Source organism: Notolabrus celidotus, chromosome 16 (genome assembly GCF_009762535.1).
Source record: "Notolabrus celidotus isolate fNotCel1 chromosome 16, fNotCel1.pri, whole genome shotgun sequence".
Classification (NCBI taxonomy): Eukaryota; Metazoa; Chordata; class Actinopteri; order Labriformes; family Labridae; genus Notolabrus; species Notolabrus celidotus.
In genome coordinates, this window is record NC_048287.1 from 30207663 (window position 1) to 30227762 (window position 20100).

The following is a 20100-nucleotide window of genomic DNA, read 5'->3' on the forward strand; positions in this document are numbered from 1 at the left end:
GGATATGTAATAAAGTCAGAGACTGATCGGGTGGACGTCTCTGCTCTGCTCTCTGCTCTCTGCATCTGCGCGGGAGCGCGCCGAACGCAGCCTGCAGCTGACAGGCGCGCGCACTCACAGCGAGGCAGAACTGCAGGGGGATTAAATCGAGACGAACTCTCTCGCTCCGACTACCTGCCCTGTTTATAACCGTTCCTGTGTGAATGCCCAACAAGTAAGTATAATGAGACGGAGAACTGACTTTTCCTGTCCATAAGCATTCACGTGTGTTAAAACTCCCGAGAGAGAAAATAGACGCCATGAGCGCATGCGTCATCTCATATTATTAATCACCCATATGATCCTGTTGATTATTGATTATTAGTATACTTGTAGTGGTAGCATCTGAATCATTATCTCTGTATCAATGATTATTGTTTATTGCTTATTTTATTGTTAAGGATGTATCAGTGAGTCACCATATTATTTAACACTATAGAGGGTCAGTAATGCTAGCCTAAGTGTCCATATTGTGACCATCACCCTTATGTTTGTGTATTTATTTGATGTGTTTCCGACCACACTCATACCTATTCCTCTGTGGCCTCATTGGGTCTGCTGAACTGTTGTGCTGTACAAGGAGAATATTCACTAAACGGTTAAAGCTCCCTCCTGCCTCCTGTCCAGTGTGTTCTGACCGACACCCCAGGGAGAGTACTATCCTACAGAGTATCCACCAGTATTCCCTATTTTTTAGGATATGAATTTTTTGTTTGTTTTCTGCCAGTTTCACTTCATTTGGCTCATTCGCACAAGCAGGCACGCGTCCACACTTTGCCTGCAGAGCGTTAATGGCAGCGAAAGTCAGGAGAAAGCGGCAGAGCCCCATTTGGGATTACTTTGAATATGACTGTCTCTGATAGGAGTAAGTGCCTTGCAATGGAAGGTGATAAAATATGTTGAAAATATGTTTCTCAAGGGGGAAAATCCCACTAATCTTAAAGTCCATTTGAAAAGCTCACACAAGACGGCTAACCTAGCATACCTTGTCAAGGCAAGAGAGAGCGGCCAGGCCCCTTACCCTGAAACAGAAGCTAACCCCCGGCCAGGCACACAGGCAAAAAAGACTAAAACTAATACTGAAACTAATAAAAACTAAACTAAAACTAAGCATTTTCAAAAAATAGAAACTAAACTAAACTAGCAAACCCGCTTCAAAAACTAATTAAAACTAAACTGAAATTGAAAACAAAAAGTCAAAACGAAATAAAAATAAAAACTAATGAAAAATGCAAAACTATAATAACCTTGGCCTCCACATGATGGCGCTTAGCATGAATAAGAGTGGGTGCTGCTGTAGAGTACTCCTTTGAAAGGAAATAAAAAGGAGAAGAAAAAGAAAATGATGCAAGGCGGAGGATGAGCAGCAGAGCAAAACACCTGAAAGATGCACCGTCGAATTTCAAATCTAAAGTCTGGGCTCACTTCAGCTTTTACTTTACTGTCAATGGAACCACACTTAATAAAGAGTTCGCAGAGCTTACCGTAGAGGAGAGGATGGTTCACGACGCTAATGCTAACGTTTCTGTACAGCTGGAAAAGTGCCACTTTGCGAACTGCTCCAAAAACTAAAGTGAAAGTTAAAAATTGCACTCACAGCGGTGAACTCTAAGTGACCCAGTAACATGCTGTCTGTGTATCGTCGGCATGGAGACAAGTCACCGTATACACGTGCTGACCCGACCATAACATATAGTGAAGGAATAACAGTTTGTGGGCCACAAATAGGCGGCCGGCGGGCCGGGTGCGGCCCAGGGGCGCCTATTGAGGGCCTCAGAGAGATACAAAGTATCTACCCAATAAAATGTAGAATAGAATTTAAAATCCTTCTTTTAACCTACAAAGCCCTTAAAAATCAGGCACCCTCGTATCTTAAAGAGCTCATAGTGCCCTATTACCCCTCTAGAACTCTACACTCCAAACATGCAGGCTTGCTAGTTGTACCAAAAATTTCTAAAAGTAGTATGGGAGGTAGAACCTTCAGTTATCAGGCCCCTCTCCTTTGGAATCATCTACCAGTCAGGGTCCGGGAGGCAGACACCCTCTCCACTTTTAAGAGTAGGCTTCAAACTTTCCTTTTTGACAAATCTTATAGTTAGAGCTGGATCAGGCTTGGACCAGCTTTTGTCATGCTGCTATAGGCCTAGACTGCCGGGGGAACTGGCACACTGACACACTGGGATCCTAGCTCACCCCCTTCCCCCCCAACCCCTTCATCACTTACTTTAACTCTGCCTGTCCCATTAAAGTTACTAACCATAGACCTTTCTGGAGTCCCTGAGCTCCCTTGTCTCGTAGATTCCTCTGAGCTGCCGTAGACGTCCTCCTGCTGCGGACGATCTGGACTCCAGTTGATACGGACGTGCTGGACTCCAGCGGCAACAGCTTCTACTACTCGTCTCATCACTATCACCTCTCTCTCTTACTCCCCTCTATCTGTCTTTCCAGACCCAACTCAGTCGAGGCATGATGGCTGTCTAACATGAGTCTGGTTCTGCTGGAGGTTTCTGCCTGTTAAAAGGAAGTTTTTCCTCTCCACTGTAACTAGCTAAATACTGCGAGGTGCAATGCTCATGATGGATTAAGGTGGGGTCAGACTGAGTCTTATCCTGTCTTGAAGTTGGGTCTCTGTTCATAATTTGACATAGAGTGGTCTAGACCTGCTATGTTTGTAAAAGCGCCTTGAGATAACGTTTGTTGTGATTTGGCGCTATACAAATAAAGATTGATTGATTGATTGATTGATACTGCACATATGGTCTAAGACTTAGACCATATAGATACTTTGTATTACTCGTTCATGTGAAATTGATTAACAATGTTTTGTAATTCCTGGGAAATGGATTCAGTGCAGTCAATAAATTCTGAATTTCTTCAGTGACACAGATATCGTGATGTATCGTGGATGATATTTCTTGCAATTCATCAATTATCGTAGAATCGCTGTATCGTGATAGTATCGTTATCTTGGGCAAAATATCGTGATAATATCGTATTGCGAGGGACCTGATGATACCCAGCCCTAGTAGGGGAAACACTGTCCAGCATCAGGCTGAAGTCTTACGCAGCATGCAGTATACAAGACGACAAGTAATGCATATACGCACTTTAAAAACACATCACCCAGTCTAAAGCTGCACACAGCTACAGGACCATGGCTTCATATTTCCATATGAAGCACGGTTCAAACGTGACGTGCTTTTTAAATGACATTTGTAGTGACAATAGCAAGTGAAAAAAATTATGTTAAAACATTTCTCAAGAGACCCCCCAAAATTTTGCAGTTGAGGCTTTCAGGGGGTCTCTTGTGTCAATTAAGAGGTCTCAGATCCCCCTGTAATTTGTACAGTGATTATCCTGCTTATTACCCGGCTACTTACTTAAAACACAAACACGTTGCCGTTTAAATATATGCAGGATTTAAATTCTATCCAACAACCGAATCCAAAGATTTGACAACTTTTGCATCAAAACAACCATCAACCTCGAACACAGAGCATCAAGCATTTCAGCCTCCCACTCTGAGTGCTGCAGAGGAAAATGGGCACGGTGTGTATAACGGTGAAGAGTAAGCTCTGAGCTTACAGCTTGGTTAAATACTCCCGTGTTTCATTCAGGTATTTCTATCAATTACACCACTAATGGAGAAAACGCTTCTTGTTGGCAACAAAGGCCAAAGCATGATCTTACAGACATAAATAAGAACATTAAAATCGTGTTAGAGAGGAGCACGAATACGGATCTTCAGACGTTCATGTAGGTTTGAAATCTGTCTCTATTACTGGGCTGCTTTGTATTGCCTGGACGTAGCTGTTGTTAGTGGTGTCGGTGTGTGTTGCTCACTGCCACACAACTGATTTAGAGCTGATTACATGTTGCCTGGAAACAGCAAGACGCCTCTCAGTGCAAAATATAATCTCCAGTGAGATGGAGATCAGAGCTGCAGCAGGAGAAGAATCATGATGTGCCTGGCTTTTATAGCGTCCACTGCGATCAACACGTTTCAGAGATGGAAATAAAAGTGTGCTATAAAGGAGATGAAGACTCTCTGATGGGAACCAAACGCCTGTAAAGATTGACTGAACTCACTTTATACTGCACACCTAAGGCTCAGAGGTTTTGTTTCACACTGATTTTAACCGAGCGGTTTTTTATTAAGGGAGGCAGATCTGTCTTGAACTGGTTTTCACCTGGATTTTACGTCCCATTGCACCCGCGTATGTTCATTATTTCTGCTGCCCAGAGGACGTTTACCTCCTGTGCACTTTTCAATGAACAAGTTAATAAGAAATAGCACAAATCACAGGGTGGAAGATGCACTTTTAATGCCTTTTTTGTCATCTAAAAAGCAATCTGAGTCCTACACACTGGTGCAAACGATATATCATGTAAAATAACACCCTAGTTATGCTGCTATAGGCTTAGACTGCCGGGGGAATGGAGACACTGGGATCCTATCTTTCTCCTCTCCCCTCATCACTTACTTTAACTCTTCCTGTCCCATTAAAGTTACTAACCATAGACCTTTCTGGAGTCCCTGAGCTCCCTTGTCTCGTAGGTTCCTCTGGATCTCTGCTGCTGTGGACGTGCCAGACTCCAGCTGCTACAACTACTACTATCCGTCTCCCCACTATCATCTCTCTCTCTCTTCATCTCCCTCTATTTCTATCTCCAACTCAGTCTCAGCAGATGTGTGTCTAACATGAGTCTGGTCCTGCTGGAGGTTTCTGCCTGTTAAAGGAAGTTTGTCCTTGCCACTGGACCGATTCTCAGTTATGCTGCTATAGGCTTAGACTGCCGGAGGAACTGACACACTGGGATCCTGTCTTTCCCTCTCTCTCCTCTCTCTGCCTGTCTCTTACTTTAACTCTTCCTGTCCCATTAAAGTTACTAACCATAGACCTTTCTGGAGTCCCTGAGCTCCCTTGTCTCGAAGGTTCCTCATGATCTCTGCCGTAGACGGCCTGCTGCTACAACTACTACTATCCGTCTCACTACTATCATCTCCCTCTCTTAATCTCTGTCTATCCCTCTCTTCAACTTGGTCTCTCTAACATGAGTCTGGTTCAGCTCAAGGTTTCTGCCTGTTCAAGGAAGTTTGTCCTTGCCACTGGGCCGACTCTCAATTATGCTGCTATAGGCTTAGACTGCCGGGGGAACGGAGACACTGGGATCCAATCTTTCTCCTCTCCCCTCATCACTTACTTTAACTCTTCCTGTCCCATTGAAGTTACTAACCATAGACCTTTCCCGAGTCCCTGAGCTCCCTTGTCTCGTAGGTTCCTCTGGATCTCTGCTGCTGTGGACGTGCCAGACTCTAGCTGCTACAACTACTGCTATCCGTCTCCCCACTATCATCTCTCTCTCTCTCTTCATCTCCCTCTATCCCTCTCTCCAACACGGTCTCAGCAGATGTGTGTCTAACATGAGTCTGGTCCTGCTGGAGGTTTCTGCCTGTTCAAGGAAGTTTGTCCTTGCCACTGTAACTTGCTAAATGCTGCAAAGTGCTCTGCTCATGGTGGATTAAGATGAGATCAGACTGAGTCCTGTCTGTAAGATGGAACTGGATCTGATCCTGTCTTGATGTTGGGTCTTTGTTAATAATAGAACATAGAGTACGGTCTAAACCTGCTCTGTTTAGTTGAAATGTTGAGGAGAAGTTGAAACAATCAGAGTAAAATTAAGTGGAGGCAACATTGAGATAAGAAGTTTACAATTAAAACAAAATATGTAAAGTAAATTTTAATTTCCAGCTGGTGTTTAAGGTAAAATAAAAAGAAATGCAGAGTAGGATGAGGCACTTTTTTAGAATCTTTACTTCCTTCTCAGCACAAAAATTTGAAACCCTCCCTACTCACCTCTAAGGTTTCCGATACCTCGCAGAATACTCTAACCTGCAGAGTAAACTCTCAAAAAATCACCTTTAAATGAATAAAATTAAAGATAATACACCCACAAACACCCTGAAACAGCTCTCCATGTTTAGCTTACCTGCATACATCCACATCCACCAGCTGTCTCGGTGGTGGCGCCACCTGTGCTGCACCGAGCGGGGGCTTCAGGGCGTCGGCCGTCATGTTCCTTGGCAACATGGTCTGGGGGAGGGGCTTCGGAGGGAGCTCTGCCATCACTGGCCGGTGGTCATCCCCGTCCTCCACCTCGGCCGCTTTGGGAGCCACTTTGGGCCCGGCTGGCAGCGGGGGGAGTGGAGGTTTGTAGCCCGTTAAGAGGAACAAGGTGGTGCTTTTTCTACCGGCTGCAGCCGAGCTACTGCTGCCGGTCAGAGTCCTGACATCGCCATCGACAGCACGCCGCTCTGTAGTGATGGCCACTGTGGAAACAGCGACGCAGGAGGAAACGAGCAGGAGGAGAAGGGACAAGCAAAACATCCCTCTTGAAGATGTGGGTTTCATTGTTTTATCCTAAAGTTCTCAAGATGATACAAAAAAAAAAAGGAAGTCACATCAACAGCTTGTGAAGCGTCCAATTTCAAGATGGTCGCCTCTCCGTTTAAAAAACAGTCTTGTATGAAAAGTTTAACTCCAGTCTGATGACGTAATCCTGCACAGGGGCGAAGGTTTCCTCTTGGAGTTCAAGCGATGTATCATGAAGGTGTTTGGCGTTTCACTCTCTCATCGAATGTAAACATTTCTCTCCGTGTACAAATCCTTCTCTCGAGCAGCTTTTGTAAACATTGAGGTCTTTCAGAGTTTTTAGGCCCTAAGCGAACTGCCTGTGAAATGGCTCTCGTTCTGAAATAATCAATAGAATCAAAAATCAATTATAAATATAGAAGAATGTGTTTTATGGCAGCAGGTGTCTGATACTTAATTTGGTCTGTCTGCGTTTTTTTTTTACAGTCCGTTGGCCAAAAAGGTTGAAATCTTCAAAATAGGCAGTTTTTGTTTTTTTTTACATTTTCTGTAAACAACATGAATGTGTGTAAACTCTTAATAAAATGACCCCTTCAAAGTAAAAGTCTTTTATCTCCCGGTGAAAAGTTTTATGGCACGAATGTTACAATTCACGTACGAAAACACTGCGATGGAAAATGTAGTCTGTAAACATTTAGCGCTTGTATGTAAACTTCGTTTTATGAGCTGCAACAGATGTCGGGTGTGTTGTCGTTGGAGGTTGGCACTTCTGTAGTCCTGTTGTGTAAAATCATACATGAAAATATAGACTTTGAAAAGTCAAATCAAATGTTTTAGCTCTGTTTGTCTGTAAACAACAGCGCCGGCGGCTTTTTGTTTAGCGAACAAGCCGAGAGGAAGTCGGTCTAAAGTTTTGGCACGAGCTGCGACTGAAAGTTGTGTTCCTTCTACATTACGCTCACGATAAACACGCTCTCTCGTTCGCACAGTTTAAGAGGAAGAGTCAGTAAAGGTCGGTTTGCTTGAGAGTTTGGTTTTTACAGTTCAAATTCAGAAGCTGCGGACGATAAAGGAGCTGCTAGATTAACGAATCAGCAGCACTGAGTCCGTAGAAAGAAGACCTTCTGGGAACTTCAGTCAACAAGCATGTCAAGGCATTCACAGAAGAGTGATGAAAGCAGGGAGAAATTATAGAAAAAGACAGAAAAGAAAAAAAAAAAGGAGGATTTATGTGCGTTCGAAACCCTTGTGTGAGTGTCTTTGCTCTGAATTTAGCTTGGCCCAACAGAAGAGAACGAAAGAGGGCTTGGGCCCGGTTCTAGCAGGGCAGCGAGGTTCTGCCCACAGAACAGACATGAAAATGTCCGGATTCATCCGTCAGCGCAGAGGAACACAGGACGATGACGGGGAACCTGGCGCGGTCGCGTTCACTTGCCACGCTTGAAACCGTACGTACGCCGATGAGTCACGGATTTACGTTTCTAGAAAGACGAGCAGAAAATCGTCAGGTTCCGTCTGGACTCCGTTTTCGTCATGTGATCAGCTCTTGAACATCGTGACAGGATGTGACAGCTTCGTATGGCTGGTGTTCAGTATGGCTTCTCTATTTTTTTTACAACCTTGATCTTATGTCACGAGACAAACAGTGAAAGGTTTTGAGTTGCATGTTTTCAGTAAAAGGAAGAATGCAAAAAGATTTAAAAGAGGTCACTGGGATTAGATAAAGGGGGGGTTTCAGCGCGGCGTAAGTGGGCGCCACGTGTGGAAGAAACAGAACAAAAGAGCGAGACTGGAAGAAGGAGAAAGTGTCAGCAGTGTTTCACAGCGCAGACTCAGACGACGGTTTATCTCTAAGCCTGGGAGATAGCAGCAGAAGCAGCAGCAGCAGCAGCAGAAGTGTTGGTGTTGGTGGCGCCTAAATCTTTCAGTTGAGACGTTGTGGTTGTGTTGCCTGTCACTCACTAATGAGCATGTGCGCAACCATCATCCGGGGGGTTCATAAAGCACTTGGAACCAATAATGCACTGATCATCGTCCTCGTGAGAAGCCCGTCTCAGCTTCAGCATTAAGAGCAGCAGCTATACAAACACTGACCAGAAGACGATGGATATTAAGTTTTACGGTTGTTCTGCTTTCTGGAATTCCCCTTCAATATGCTGAGGTGATTAAATATGACTTTAATGGGATGCAGGATGTTGTAATGTGTGAGCAGGAGGGAAATTAAGCTGAATGACTAAATAAACTCTTCTTCGTCTGATTGAGTGATGGACATGTTTCAGGTGTTTCTGCTTCTTCTCTTGACGTAGTCTGTTTGGCAAAAAAGAGTTGAGGTCTGCAACCTCTGTTCCAACGATGACAAGGAGGTAAAAATATTGAAAAAAGGAGGAGGGATAGTTTGTGAGGAGCTCAAAAAGCAGCAGAGAAAATCCCCAAGTAGTCCTCCATACGGTGCAGGGACAGTCCTGTAGAGATCCTGGCTCTTCCAAGTCTTCTTTTCTCTCACAGGTTCATGACATCAACGGCGTTCAATCTGCAAAAGGAAAACACAAATTAGTCATCAATATTTACAAGTTTACAAGTTTTCCTACCATCAGCTTTATATTTCAAGGCACTGCCTCCCATACTAGTGTCAAGTTTATTTCATTTACATGGTAGCTTAAAGGCAAAAAAAGCTCTGCACCAAGGTGTTTCACAAGAACAGACAAAACTCATATATCAGTCTTTATTTATATAGCGCCAAATCACAACAAATGTTATCTGAAGACTCTTTCCAAACAGAGAAAGTCTAGACCGTACTCTATGTTATATTATTAACAAAGACCCAACATCAAGACAGGCTAAGATCCAGTCCTAACCCCTAATTGTAACCCCAAATGCCAACCCTAACCCTAACCTTTGGGCAAGATCGCAATCTATCACCTCCCGAACCCTTGCCCTAACCCTAACCTTCGGGCTTTGTGCCTAACCCTAACCTTGGAAAATGGTTGATGGATTCTTCGACACACCCGACCCTAATGCACCAGTGCAAAGATAAAAACTACAATCTAGCAGGTAGTATTGACAAGACACAGAAGGCGCGACTGACATGCGGCGGCCCATGCAAGCCCTACTGCAAACCGCTGAGGCATCGGCCGAATTTGAGGTTGTTGCTAGAAATCTTACACTAACCTAACCCTCTATCCTTACCCTAGTTCTCTAACCCTAACCCAACCCTAAACCTCTGATCCTCACCCTAACCGTAAACCCTAACTGACCCTAACTCTTGACCCCAAACTCTAAAATCTAACCCTTACCTGAACACTCTACCCTAACCCTAACCTTCGGGCTTTGTGCCTAACCCTAACCTTCAGGCTTTGTGCCTAACCCTAACCTTCAGGTTTGGTGCCTAATCTTAACCTTAAGGCTTTGTGCCTAACCATAACCTTCAGGCTTTGTGCCTAACCCTAACCTTCAGGCTTTGTGCCTAACCCTAACCTTCAGGCTTTGTGCCTAACCCTAACCTTCAGGCTTTGTGCCTAACCCTAACCTTCAGGCTTTGTGCCTAACCCTAACCTTGGAAAATAGTTGGTGGATTCTTTGACACACCTGACCCTAATGCACAACTGCAAAGATAAAAACTACAATCTAGCAAGTAGTATTGACAGGATCGAGAAGGCGTGACTAACATGCGCTGGCCCATGCAAGCCCATGGCACCCTACCCCAAACCACAGAGGCATCAGTGGAGGAGGGGGTTGTCAATATAAATTTTTAACACTTACCTATAACCTAATGTTCTAACCCAAACCTCACCCTAAACACTTACCCTAAACCTAAAACCCTAACCTTAAACCTCTGACTGTAACCCTTAACCCCAAACCCTATAACCTAACCTCGTCTTAACCCACCATAAGCAGAGCACTTTGCAGCATTTAGCAAGTTACAGCGGCAAGGACAAACTTCCTTTAACAGGCAGAAACCTCCAGCAGGACCAGACTCATGTTGGACACACATCTGCTGAGACCAAGTTGTGGTTATGCCAGCATAAAAACAGACAATACACGGAGGAAACATTATGGAAAATAATGGGACTGGGACTACTTGTGGAAACTTTAGATATCACAAGCAAAGCCTGCACACAGTAATCACAAAGTTCCAGAGGGGAAATAGAAAATATGAGCTCTTCAAAACAGAGATGTTGCAAAGTGGCAACATTTCTTAATCTAGTCTAAAAGGTAGATCCAGACAATCACCTCTATTCCCTCGTACATACGGCCATCACAAGGTAGGATATATAAAAAGGAAACCTTCTGTTGTTTGATAATAAGGACGTAGTGATTTAGGCGTGGAGGTCACAGGGTATTTTTATTTTACATACTCTGTGCCTGGAGCGGTGTGCAGCACAGCTCTTTCAATGCTTCATTAAACCTGAAATTCTGCTTTACTTCGGGACATACAGTCCACGTACAGGCAACTACTACACACACACACACACACACATTCAGAGACATACTGTATATATTAAACATCAGCTGACAGAGGAGCTGGGAGCAGCCGTGATCTGACTTTGATAAAAAGAGAGCAGGCAACATGACAGCTGCCATATGGACTCATCTGACAGGAGGATGGAGAAAAGGGAGGCCACAGATGTGTGTAGCTGTGTATTAGTGTGAGTGTGTGTATATGTGTGTGTGTGTGTGTGTGTGTGTGTGTGTGGGCGTGTTCTGTGTACAGAATGAGGCCTGCAGCACCAGGAATGAGAGCATCACTGCTGTCAGGCTAAAAAATCTCATAAACGCAGTCCTGATGATACATGCGGTTAATTCCACCTCAACTTAGTTTTCACTCGGGGACGTTCGCGACCTTTCACCCCCTGCAGAACCACGTTAACTTTACTCCGCTATTGTTCTATACAAAGAGGCTGCAGGGCCGAGTAATGTGGCTGCATTATGAACTTTTTCTGCTCTTCTATATGTTTAATCAGGGATGGGAGATGATTTCAGGATGCTCAAATATTCGCTCATTTTAAAAAGTACAAGTTTTCATCGTTTTCACTGTTGCCTGGTTGTAATACCGTATTCCCGCCAGATGGTGGCTATAGAGCGTCTTGAAGCTGTTTGCTAACCGCATTAAATAGTAAAAGAAGAAGAAAACATTCACGACAGTGGCAGTGATTTTCTCCGTTTCTGAATCTCACACTACTACACACGTATTTCCAGAGACTGAGCATGGCTGTAAAATGTAAACACATGCCACGCTGCTGCGTCACAGAAACACTGACATAAAGGTCGAGACAGACGCTGACAGTGCCTGCTACTAGCAGCACCTCGTCCTGCTGCTGGTTAACACGACTGCCACACAAACGGGCTGTGTTTTGGGGGGGGGGGGGGGGGGGTGATTAGTTTAATAATCGTCAAATAGATGCCAATGATTATGTTACAATGTTACAATGTCATTTAGCAGACGCTTTTATCCAAAGCGACGTACATACGAGAACAAGAACAACACAAGCAAAGATCTAGACAAGAGGAAACAAGATCAGTAAGAGTAACAAAGTGCTTCAAGTCCATTTGGGTGCAGGTACTGCCAAGCAGTGTAAAGGCAATGCACAAAAGTAAATAAGGAACATCTACAATGAAGCAACCAAACCATTTAAGAGCTTCCATTATCATCATCAACAATTAACATCACCACAATAATGACCAAAGTACCAAGTGCTGGGTCACTCCAGACCTGAACACAGATTCCCAGAGTAGAGCAGGACAGTGAGAGTCAACTGTAGCTGGAAGACATGATCTGCCACTGGGGACAACAGTGGAGAACAGTCTAGCTAAGTGCATAGTGCTTCCTAAAGAGCTGGGTCTTTAGCTGTCTTTTGAAAGTAGAGAGGGACTCTGCAGATCGAATGGAGTTGGACAATTCATTCCACCATTTAGGGACAACAGAAGAGAAGAGTCCAGCTAGTGATTTTTGAGGCCTTATGTGCTGGAAGCACTAGGCACTTTTCAGAGGCTGAGCGTAGCGGGGCGAGAAGGGGTGCAGCAGTAGACCTGGATGTGGGGTTCCAGGTAAACTGGAGCGGTTTTGGTTTCTGCTTTGTAAGTCATGATTAGAGTTTTGTATCTGATGCGAGCTGCAACTGGAAGCCAGTGTAGTGAGATGAGCAGGGGAGTGACATGAGCTGTCTTAGGCTGGTTGAAGACCAGACGTGCTGCTGTGTCCTGGATCATTTGCAGAGGTTTAACTCTGCATGCAGGGAGGCCTGCCAGTAGAGAGTTGCAGTAGTCAATTTGTGACATTACAAGAGCTTGAACCAGGAACTGTGTTGCGTGTTCTGTCAGGTAGGGTCTGTTTACACCTGCAGCAGAACACGTGTTGTGTTAGTCGCTGTTGTCTCAACTTAACGTTTCAAACCTGCTGTCAAGAGGACTGGACCCAGCATAATACAGATTTGAAGCCCCAAATCAATAACATGAATGAGTTGAATTGATACTAGCTTCTTATTTGTATCAGAATATATCTAGCAAAAAGAAGAGGACATTGAAAGACAAGTTTTACGAATCATCGCCGAATTGTACTCATGCCTAGTTTAAATCAGCCTTCCTGCAGCTCTATCACCAAACTTCATTCCTAGAAGCTGCAGACGTTGGCTCAGCTTGTGTCCTTTAAAACGTACAGTTCAAAAAGTTGAAGTTAAAATGATTCAAGAGACACTCAGCAGTTTAATAAAACAACATCTGAGCTCCCTGCCCTGCAACACGAGAACGTCTGCTGCGTCTGACGATAACGATCACAGATTAACCTCAAGGTTTTTAATCCCTCCTCTGTGAAGAGACGCACTTTTTACATTTCAAACCTCGCTGCTTCTCTGTAAAGCAAACAAAGACGGGGCTCGGTCCCTGCAGCGGCGACTCAACCTGCAGACGACAGAAGCGGTTTCAAAGACGAGACGTGCAGCAAGACATCAGTAAGAAACAGCCTGTAAGGAGGAGAAGAACCACCAGGCAGTAAACAACAGAGTCTCCTCTAAAGCAGGAGCATGAGGAGTGAGAGTGGAGGGGGAGAAGAAAACACAAGAACAGGATGTTCTGATTCCAGGGTTGAGGAGTTAACGGTAGATATTTCCTGAATCACAGTAACCTAAATAGCAGGGTCCTTTCTTGCTCCTGGGCATTCTGCAGCCCTGACAGCCCGGCTCCACATCAGCGTATCTCCATCCTCCGGGGGCTTTTCCGACCCGCTTCCTCGGATGTCGTAATTAAGAAACCCCCGCTGATAAACAGCTGAACCTCTGCTGGCTTTCCAAGCAGCGAGTGCATTAATGTTATAAAGAGGAAAACAAATCCAAATGTGTGCACACAGATCCGCTTCTACTGATATTATTTAAAGGGTTTCACGAACAACAGATAAAAAGCTTCTTTAATGAATTAAAACAACTCCTAATGTTTGCACAGAAGCCTCACACACATTCATAACTTTTACATTTCCATGATTTCTTCATCTGCAGGAAAACAAAGTGCAATTTCTCTCTCTCCCTCACTCTGTTATCTGTTGTCTCTTGTCAAAACAGGATGTGAGGGGGAGAGTTTGGGACCGTCCAAACATCTCTGTGACACTTTTATTGGCTGCTCTTATTGTTGTTGTTCTTCTGCTGGTACACAGTGAGGTAACACCAAAAGATAACACTGACCTCCAGGAAGTCCAAGCGGGATGGGATTCTCGTTTCATTATGCTCGTGTTTATTAAAAGGATGTGGCCGCTTGTTGTTCTTAATTAAGAGTTTGTGTAAGTGGGTCAGACTCGCTGTGAGAGAGAGTGCAGTGATGTGTTTAAGGAACTTACACAACACAAGCAAAATAACACTTGAAGTGCCAGCCCTCGCGCCTCCTAAAGAGACTTGTCTCTTATGTGGTATTTTATGGAAACCATAGATAGAGATGAAGAGTTGTTGAAGCAGCCGAGCCCACATGCTGAATAATAAACACCTTTATTTAATTCGTCCATCATGTGTTCCTCGTCTGCATAAACCCTCCCAGGTGTCTCTCTGCCTCCCGCTGAGATGGGCCATTTGTCTCACTGTGGGCTGCACACATGTATGGATTTGTCCTGCTGCCCATCCGCCTGGTGCTCTGCCTCTCTGCCAACATTATCTCCCATATTACTACAGCGCTCTATAGATTTTCTCTTCCGCGTCCATACCCACTGAACATGCAGGAGAACTTCCTGACCCCTGTTTTAGATTTGCACGGTAGCTTTTATGTGCATCCTCCTCGGGAGATGTTGCATCCTGAGTCTGGGGGAACTCCGTCGTTCTTTTTGCTTTATAGTCTGTAAAAAGGTTTTCCTCGTCTGTGCCATCTGGTTGCATCAAAAGCTTAAAGGTACAGTGCGTGGAAATTGGAATGTCTAGCGGTATCTATAGCTGCACAGGAGGCAGCTCAGAGCAGCCAGGATCAGCTGGGTCCAGTATAGAGAGAACAACATACAAACAACATTTCTCAGTATGCTGCATAACTACGAAGATTCGTCTCTGCAGGTTTAGATGAGTTTATTATTAATAGTTCTGCTCTACTTTGTTGTCCTGTTAGCTTCAGACATCTACAACAGTCGACACCTATAACCCATCAGATAAAAACATGACAAATACTAACCAAAGAAAATAGAAAATGCACACAACTAATGAGAAAAGAAAGGCTTGACAAAATAATCCTCTGCAGCTACAACCTCGCCTTAGATCACAGGCAGCAGAAAACACAGTTTTAACGCTGATCGAAAGCGAAAGTTCTTCCCAGTCAGCCAAGAAACAAGCACAATTTCTGTTCTTATGATGATTTTAAAAACTTTAGAGCTTTAAGTTTTTTTTAGGAGAGTTAGTACCTTAATGTGATCTCACAAAAACTTTACCCAACAAACTTTAAAGGTGACATATCATGCAAAATTGACTTTTTAATGGTTCTCTACCTGAAATATGTGTCCCTGTCTACAAACCCCCAGAGAATGAAAAAAAATCATTCTGCCCCTGTTCTGATTTCTCCACCTTTCTTTAAATGTGTCTAAAACGAGCCGTTTCACTTTTCAGTGTTTTTCATACGTCACAACGCCATCCGGTCTGTAACAGGAAGTCAGAGCTCGGAGCTTGTTCAGCCCATAGACTGTATAAAACACAACTCAACCCCTCCTCTGTTTTTCATTCCCTGCACACATGTGTGCTAACAAGGAGCTTAGGAGGGAGGCATGCTAGTTGTAGGCTGTCTTAATAAACACAAAGGTCGGTTTTACTCCCCACTTCTGCAGATTTGAAGATCTAGTGGATGATTTTTATTTATCATGGATAAGTGCTAGCGCTAGTTAGCATAGCCACATAGCTACATGTCGTAGCTGCAGCTGTGTACCAAGACACACGTCGACATACTGACATATAAAGCAACAAGAAACACTAAATCTGTGACCAATCCTTCAGAAAAGGTCCTGCTGCCTTTCTGGCAGAGGTCGGTTTTACTCCCCACGTCTGCAGATTTGAAGATCTAGTGGATGATTTTTATTTGTCATGGATAAGTGCTAAAGCTAGTTAGCATAGCTACATAGCTACATGTTCGTAGCTGTAGCTGTAGCTGTGTACCAAGACACACGTCGACATACTGACAAATAAAACAACAAGAAACACTAAATCTGTGACCAATCCTTCAGAAAGGTCCTGCTGCAGGCGCCTCTCCATCAGGATCAGATTCTGGATCAGATTAAGAGGGTTGAAGTAACGTGATCTCTGAGCAGCCGTGTATATTCAGCCAACATGTAAACATTAGATCAACGTGCTGGAGAGCCGAGGCACATCCACTTCCTGAGGGGGCGTGGTCAGAGAGAAAACAGACTGTTCTGAGGAGGACTGAAGAAGAGGGTTTTTCAGGCAGACCAAAATCTGATTTCAAAGTGTTTTTATGAGCAATAAACTTTAAAGACATGTTTTGGGGACCTCTTAGACCAATATATGTTGATGAAAAAGAGCAGAATATGTCACCTTTAACTCTCATGACAATTTTTCATTGATATGCACCAGTCAGAGTTTGGAAACACCTTCTCATTCAAGGGTTTGTGTTTATTTTAATTATTTGAAACACTGTAGATTAATACTGAAGACATCAAAACTATGAAAGAACATATATGGAATTATTTAATTTAAAAAAATAGTGTTAAACAAAGCAGAATGTGTTTTATATTTTAGATTCTGTAAAGTAGCCCCCTTTTTCCTTCATGACAGCTTTGCACACTCTTGGTATTCTCTCAGTCTGCTTCATGAAGTGGTCTCCTGGAATGGTTTCTCTCAGTCTGCTTCATGAAGTGGTCTCCTGGAATGGTTTCTAATTAACATGAGCCTTGTCAAGAGTTCATTTGTAGAATGACTTGCCTTCTTAATGTGTTTGAGACCATCAGTTGTGTTGTTCAGAGGTAGGGTTAGTACACAATGGAAAGCCCTATTTGACTACTGTTGTAATCCAGATTATGGTAAACCAGATTATTTCATAGTTGTGATGTCTTCAGTATTAATCTACAATGTTGAAAATAATTAAAGTAAATAAAAACCATTGAATGAGAAGGTGTGTCCAAACTTTTGACTGGTAGTGTATATAGTCTTGATCTTGACTGGGTCTCGACCCCTAAATGTCTTGGTCTTGTCTTGGTGCAGTGTGGTCTGGATAATGCCAATAGGTGTCGTATTTCATATCGTTGGAAAGCCTGATTCGTCACCTTTACAATGGAGGTATAACTTGTAAGGATGTGCAATCATGGAATGAGCAACACAGCTAAACATGTGAGTATGTGCTAAAATCCCCTGCAATAGTCTCCTTTTGGTATTCAGTCTTGTTTCGAGCTGCTTGGTGGACTGGATTGAACACAACACCTGTACAAAGAGACTTCAGTCAAACTGTGGGATGAGACTGAAGAAGGGTTTCCAACTAAAAGTCTCCATTTGGGATTAACATGCCGTCTATTTTCATGTTAAAATGATCAAACTGGATCCTGTGTAAGGGGAAAAATGTCCAGCTCAGTTTCACAGAGCAGAAGTGATCACCTCCAGTTATCCAGCTTGGTCGAACTAGAAGTTCAAACCCCAAAGAGAGTCCATTAAACCCCAAAGAGAGTCCATTAAACCCCGAAGAGAGTCCATTAAACCCCAAAGAGAGTCCATTCACTAAAACAAAACCACATGAAACTGTACATTAAGAGGACTTGTTGGTTGATTTCTCTCTCACAGACTTTTCTTTAAACATTTTTTTCCGAGATCTGAATTAACACCACCCACTCCACTTTCTCAGCTGTGAGGCGCTCTTTAATTTTTTCTTTGAGCAATGATTCATGAGACTCGGAGGTCCATTAACAGCATACCTCTCACCTGTTCTGATCTACAGTTAATTTATACAAAAACTGCAGGAATCCCAAAGAAAACCTACTTCAAAACCGCAGTTATTTTAAGCACCAGTGGGTTACAAAACCTAAATGTATGAGTAATGCTTCCTGGAGTGATTCAAACATTCAGGAGATGTGGTGCCAGTCTGTCGACTCACTGAGGTAATCTGCTTCAGTTACAAGACACTGACGACCTGAAGCTCGGGGAGCACGGAGGTGACGGATGACCCGGGGTTTTAGGAGGGAGTGACGTCGTTTGGAAGAAGAAGAGGAGAAATGTTGAGATGGGAAAGTTCCTCAATCGACATCTGCAGGTTTGAACTTTGAAGCCTCTGGTAACCAAAATCAACAAAAACTTTCTAACTATGATATTTAGAGTCATGTGTACATGCTGTCATATATCTAAAAATATTAAAACTGAACTTTATTCCATTTTGCAGGATTGTATAAAGTATAAATGCAGATTTTGTCAGGAGGAAACGACTTTTAAAATGTCTGTTTGGTGAATTTAGGTCAGATCGATTGTTTCTGATGCATTTCAGGAAGTCAGGAAATCTTTACACTCATTGACTTGGTGACACAGTTTGCCACTCTTTGATCCAGAACATGTTTGCAGATATCTGATCAGAGAGATGAGTACATCGTCACATTGCCAGGATGTCGTTTCAGCAGACGGTGTTACGCCTGTATTTGCTCTCCAATAATCAGACGACAAACTGAAACCAGAACACTTCCCAAACTACAATCAAGAGCTTTGCCTTTACATAAAAGATTATGAAACCACATCTTAGGAGTGACATAGACCCCCAGTTGAGGCAAAAGACTCAGTGAGTTTGAAACAACAAATTGATTGACCTGAAATAAGACTTCTTTATGTCAATATTCATAACAACAGATGGCACCACTTCTCTAAAGTCAGTCATGAAGTTCTCCTGATGACTGAGGCCAGCTAAGATTCAGTGTCACGGTTCTGTGAGGTTAAGATGGAGAGACATGGTGAACAATGTGCCACAAAAGTCAGATGAATTAACCAAAAACTGAGCCGGAGTTATGATGCCTTTTTTCTGCAGCAGAGACGCTAGAATAGAGTCAAACAACAACAAAAAATATACGTTTGAAGACTGCATGCTCGTAAAAAGAGACTGAATAACAGAACAAAGGTACCCCCATTAGCAGACCAGTCATCTATCCACTTGACCGCAGGTTATTCTACTTCAAATGGTATGAAAACACTGATACTATAAGTGCCTCATTTATGCATATGCTCACATTGTACTCCTTTTAAATGTATGAAATTCAACTGACAAAACTGTAAAGGCTAAATTCCACCAGATCCATGTCCAGTCTGTCTCCGATCCGTCACCACCAGATCTGATAGGTTTGTATTCTAGTCAAAGTGTTAACTTCCACTGGATCCACTCCATTGCGTTCCAGCTGCGTCTCTGATCCGTCAGGTCGGAGTCCTCCGGATCAGATACACTTCAAGACTTCTATTTTTGCCGTATGCTGGAGAACGAGGCATCAATCTCAACAGAGCAGATGGAGCAGGACAGGAAGTCAGGTTTCACCAAAACAAAATGAAAACATCCGGTTAGTTTTCAGAATAAAACACTCTGTTACCCCTTTTTTTCGACCAAGGCAGTTTCAGGGCCAGTAAATTGAGAAATGTAGCTCTAACGAAAGTTCAGACAGGAAGACTTTAAAGCAATCACAGCAGTTGTTTAACTCTCCTCTCCTTCATTCAGTAGCTTACCCGCTTCCAGCTGCATGCTCTGGATCTGTCATTGGCTAATCAGCTGTAATCGGCGGCTGCTCAGTGGCACGCCCTTATCGTCAACCTATCAAGTTTCTGCTGTCTTTTTAAATGTGTCTCTCTCTCCTGCTAGTTCCTTCTTGCATTGATGGTGCGCACCCCTCCACCTCCCCATCTCCACCTGGTCTCTGCAAGTCTTCAATTCCTAGAATTCATCAACCACCACCACCAGAGTCTGGACTCCTGGGGGATTCCTTCTGCTGCCAAATTCACACATCCTACGCTCATAACATTATCCCCATGGAGTCCTTATGCCAAAGATTTCTGTCAAGTTCCATCATTCATTCCGTTGTAATAAATAACCTTTACTATTCAAATTGTGTCTCTCCTGGTTGAATTGTTTTTGAGTGAACCGGCCAGGAAAACCGGTCCCAGAGCGGCTCCAACTTTTTGCTGGTCTAGAACCTGGAACCGCTTACATCAAGGGCGAGGGGCGGGGTTGCCGTGATCAAAAACACAAACCAAACGTGTTTCCGCCATTGTCCTGCAGCGAA

At 43.5% G+C, this 20100-nt stretch overlaps 1 protein-coding gene across 1 annotated transcript in view; it reads right to left on the minus strand.

The window, feature by feature from the left end:
* The window catches only part of LOC117828469 (protein shisa-7-like), a 65713-nt gene that overhangs the window by 26525 nt on the left and 19088 nt on the right, over positions 1–20100 (minus strand). The window contains exon 3 of the mRNA XM_034705626.1: positions 6031–8943. Coding sequence (XP_034561517.1) covers positions 6031–6452 — 422 coding nt within the window. The 5' untranslated portion in view covers positions 6453–8943. The remainder of the gene's footprint in view (positions 1–6030; positions 8944–20100) is intronic.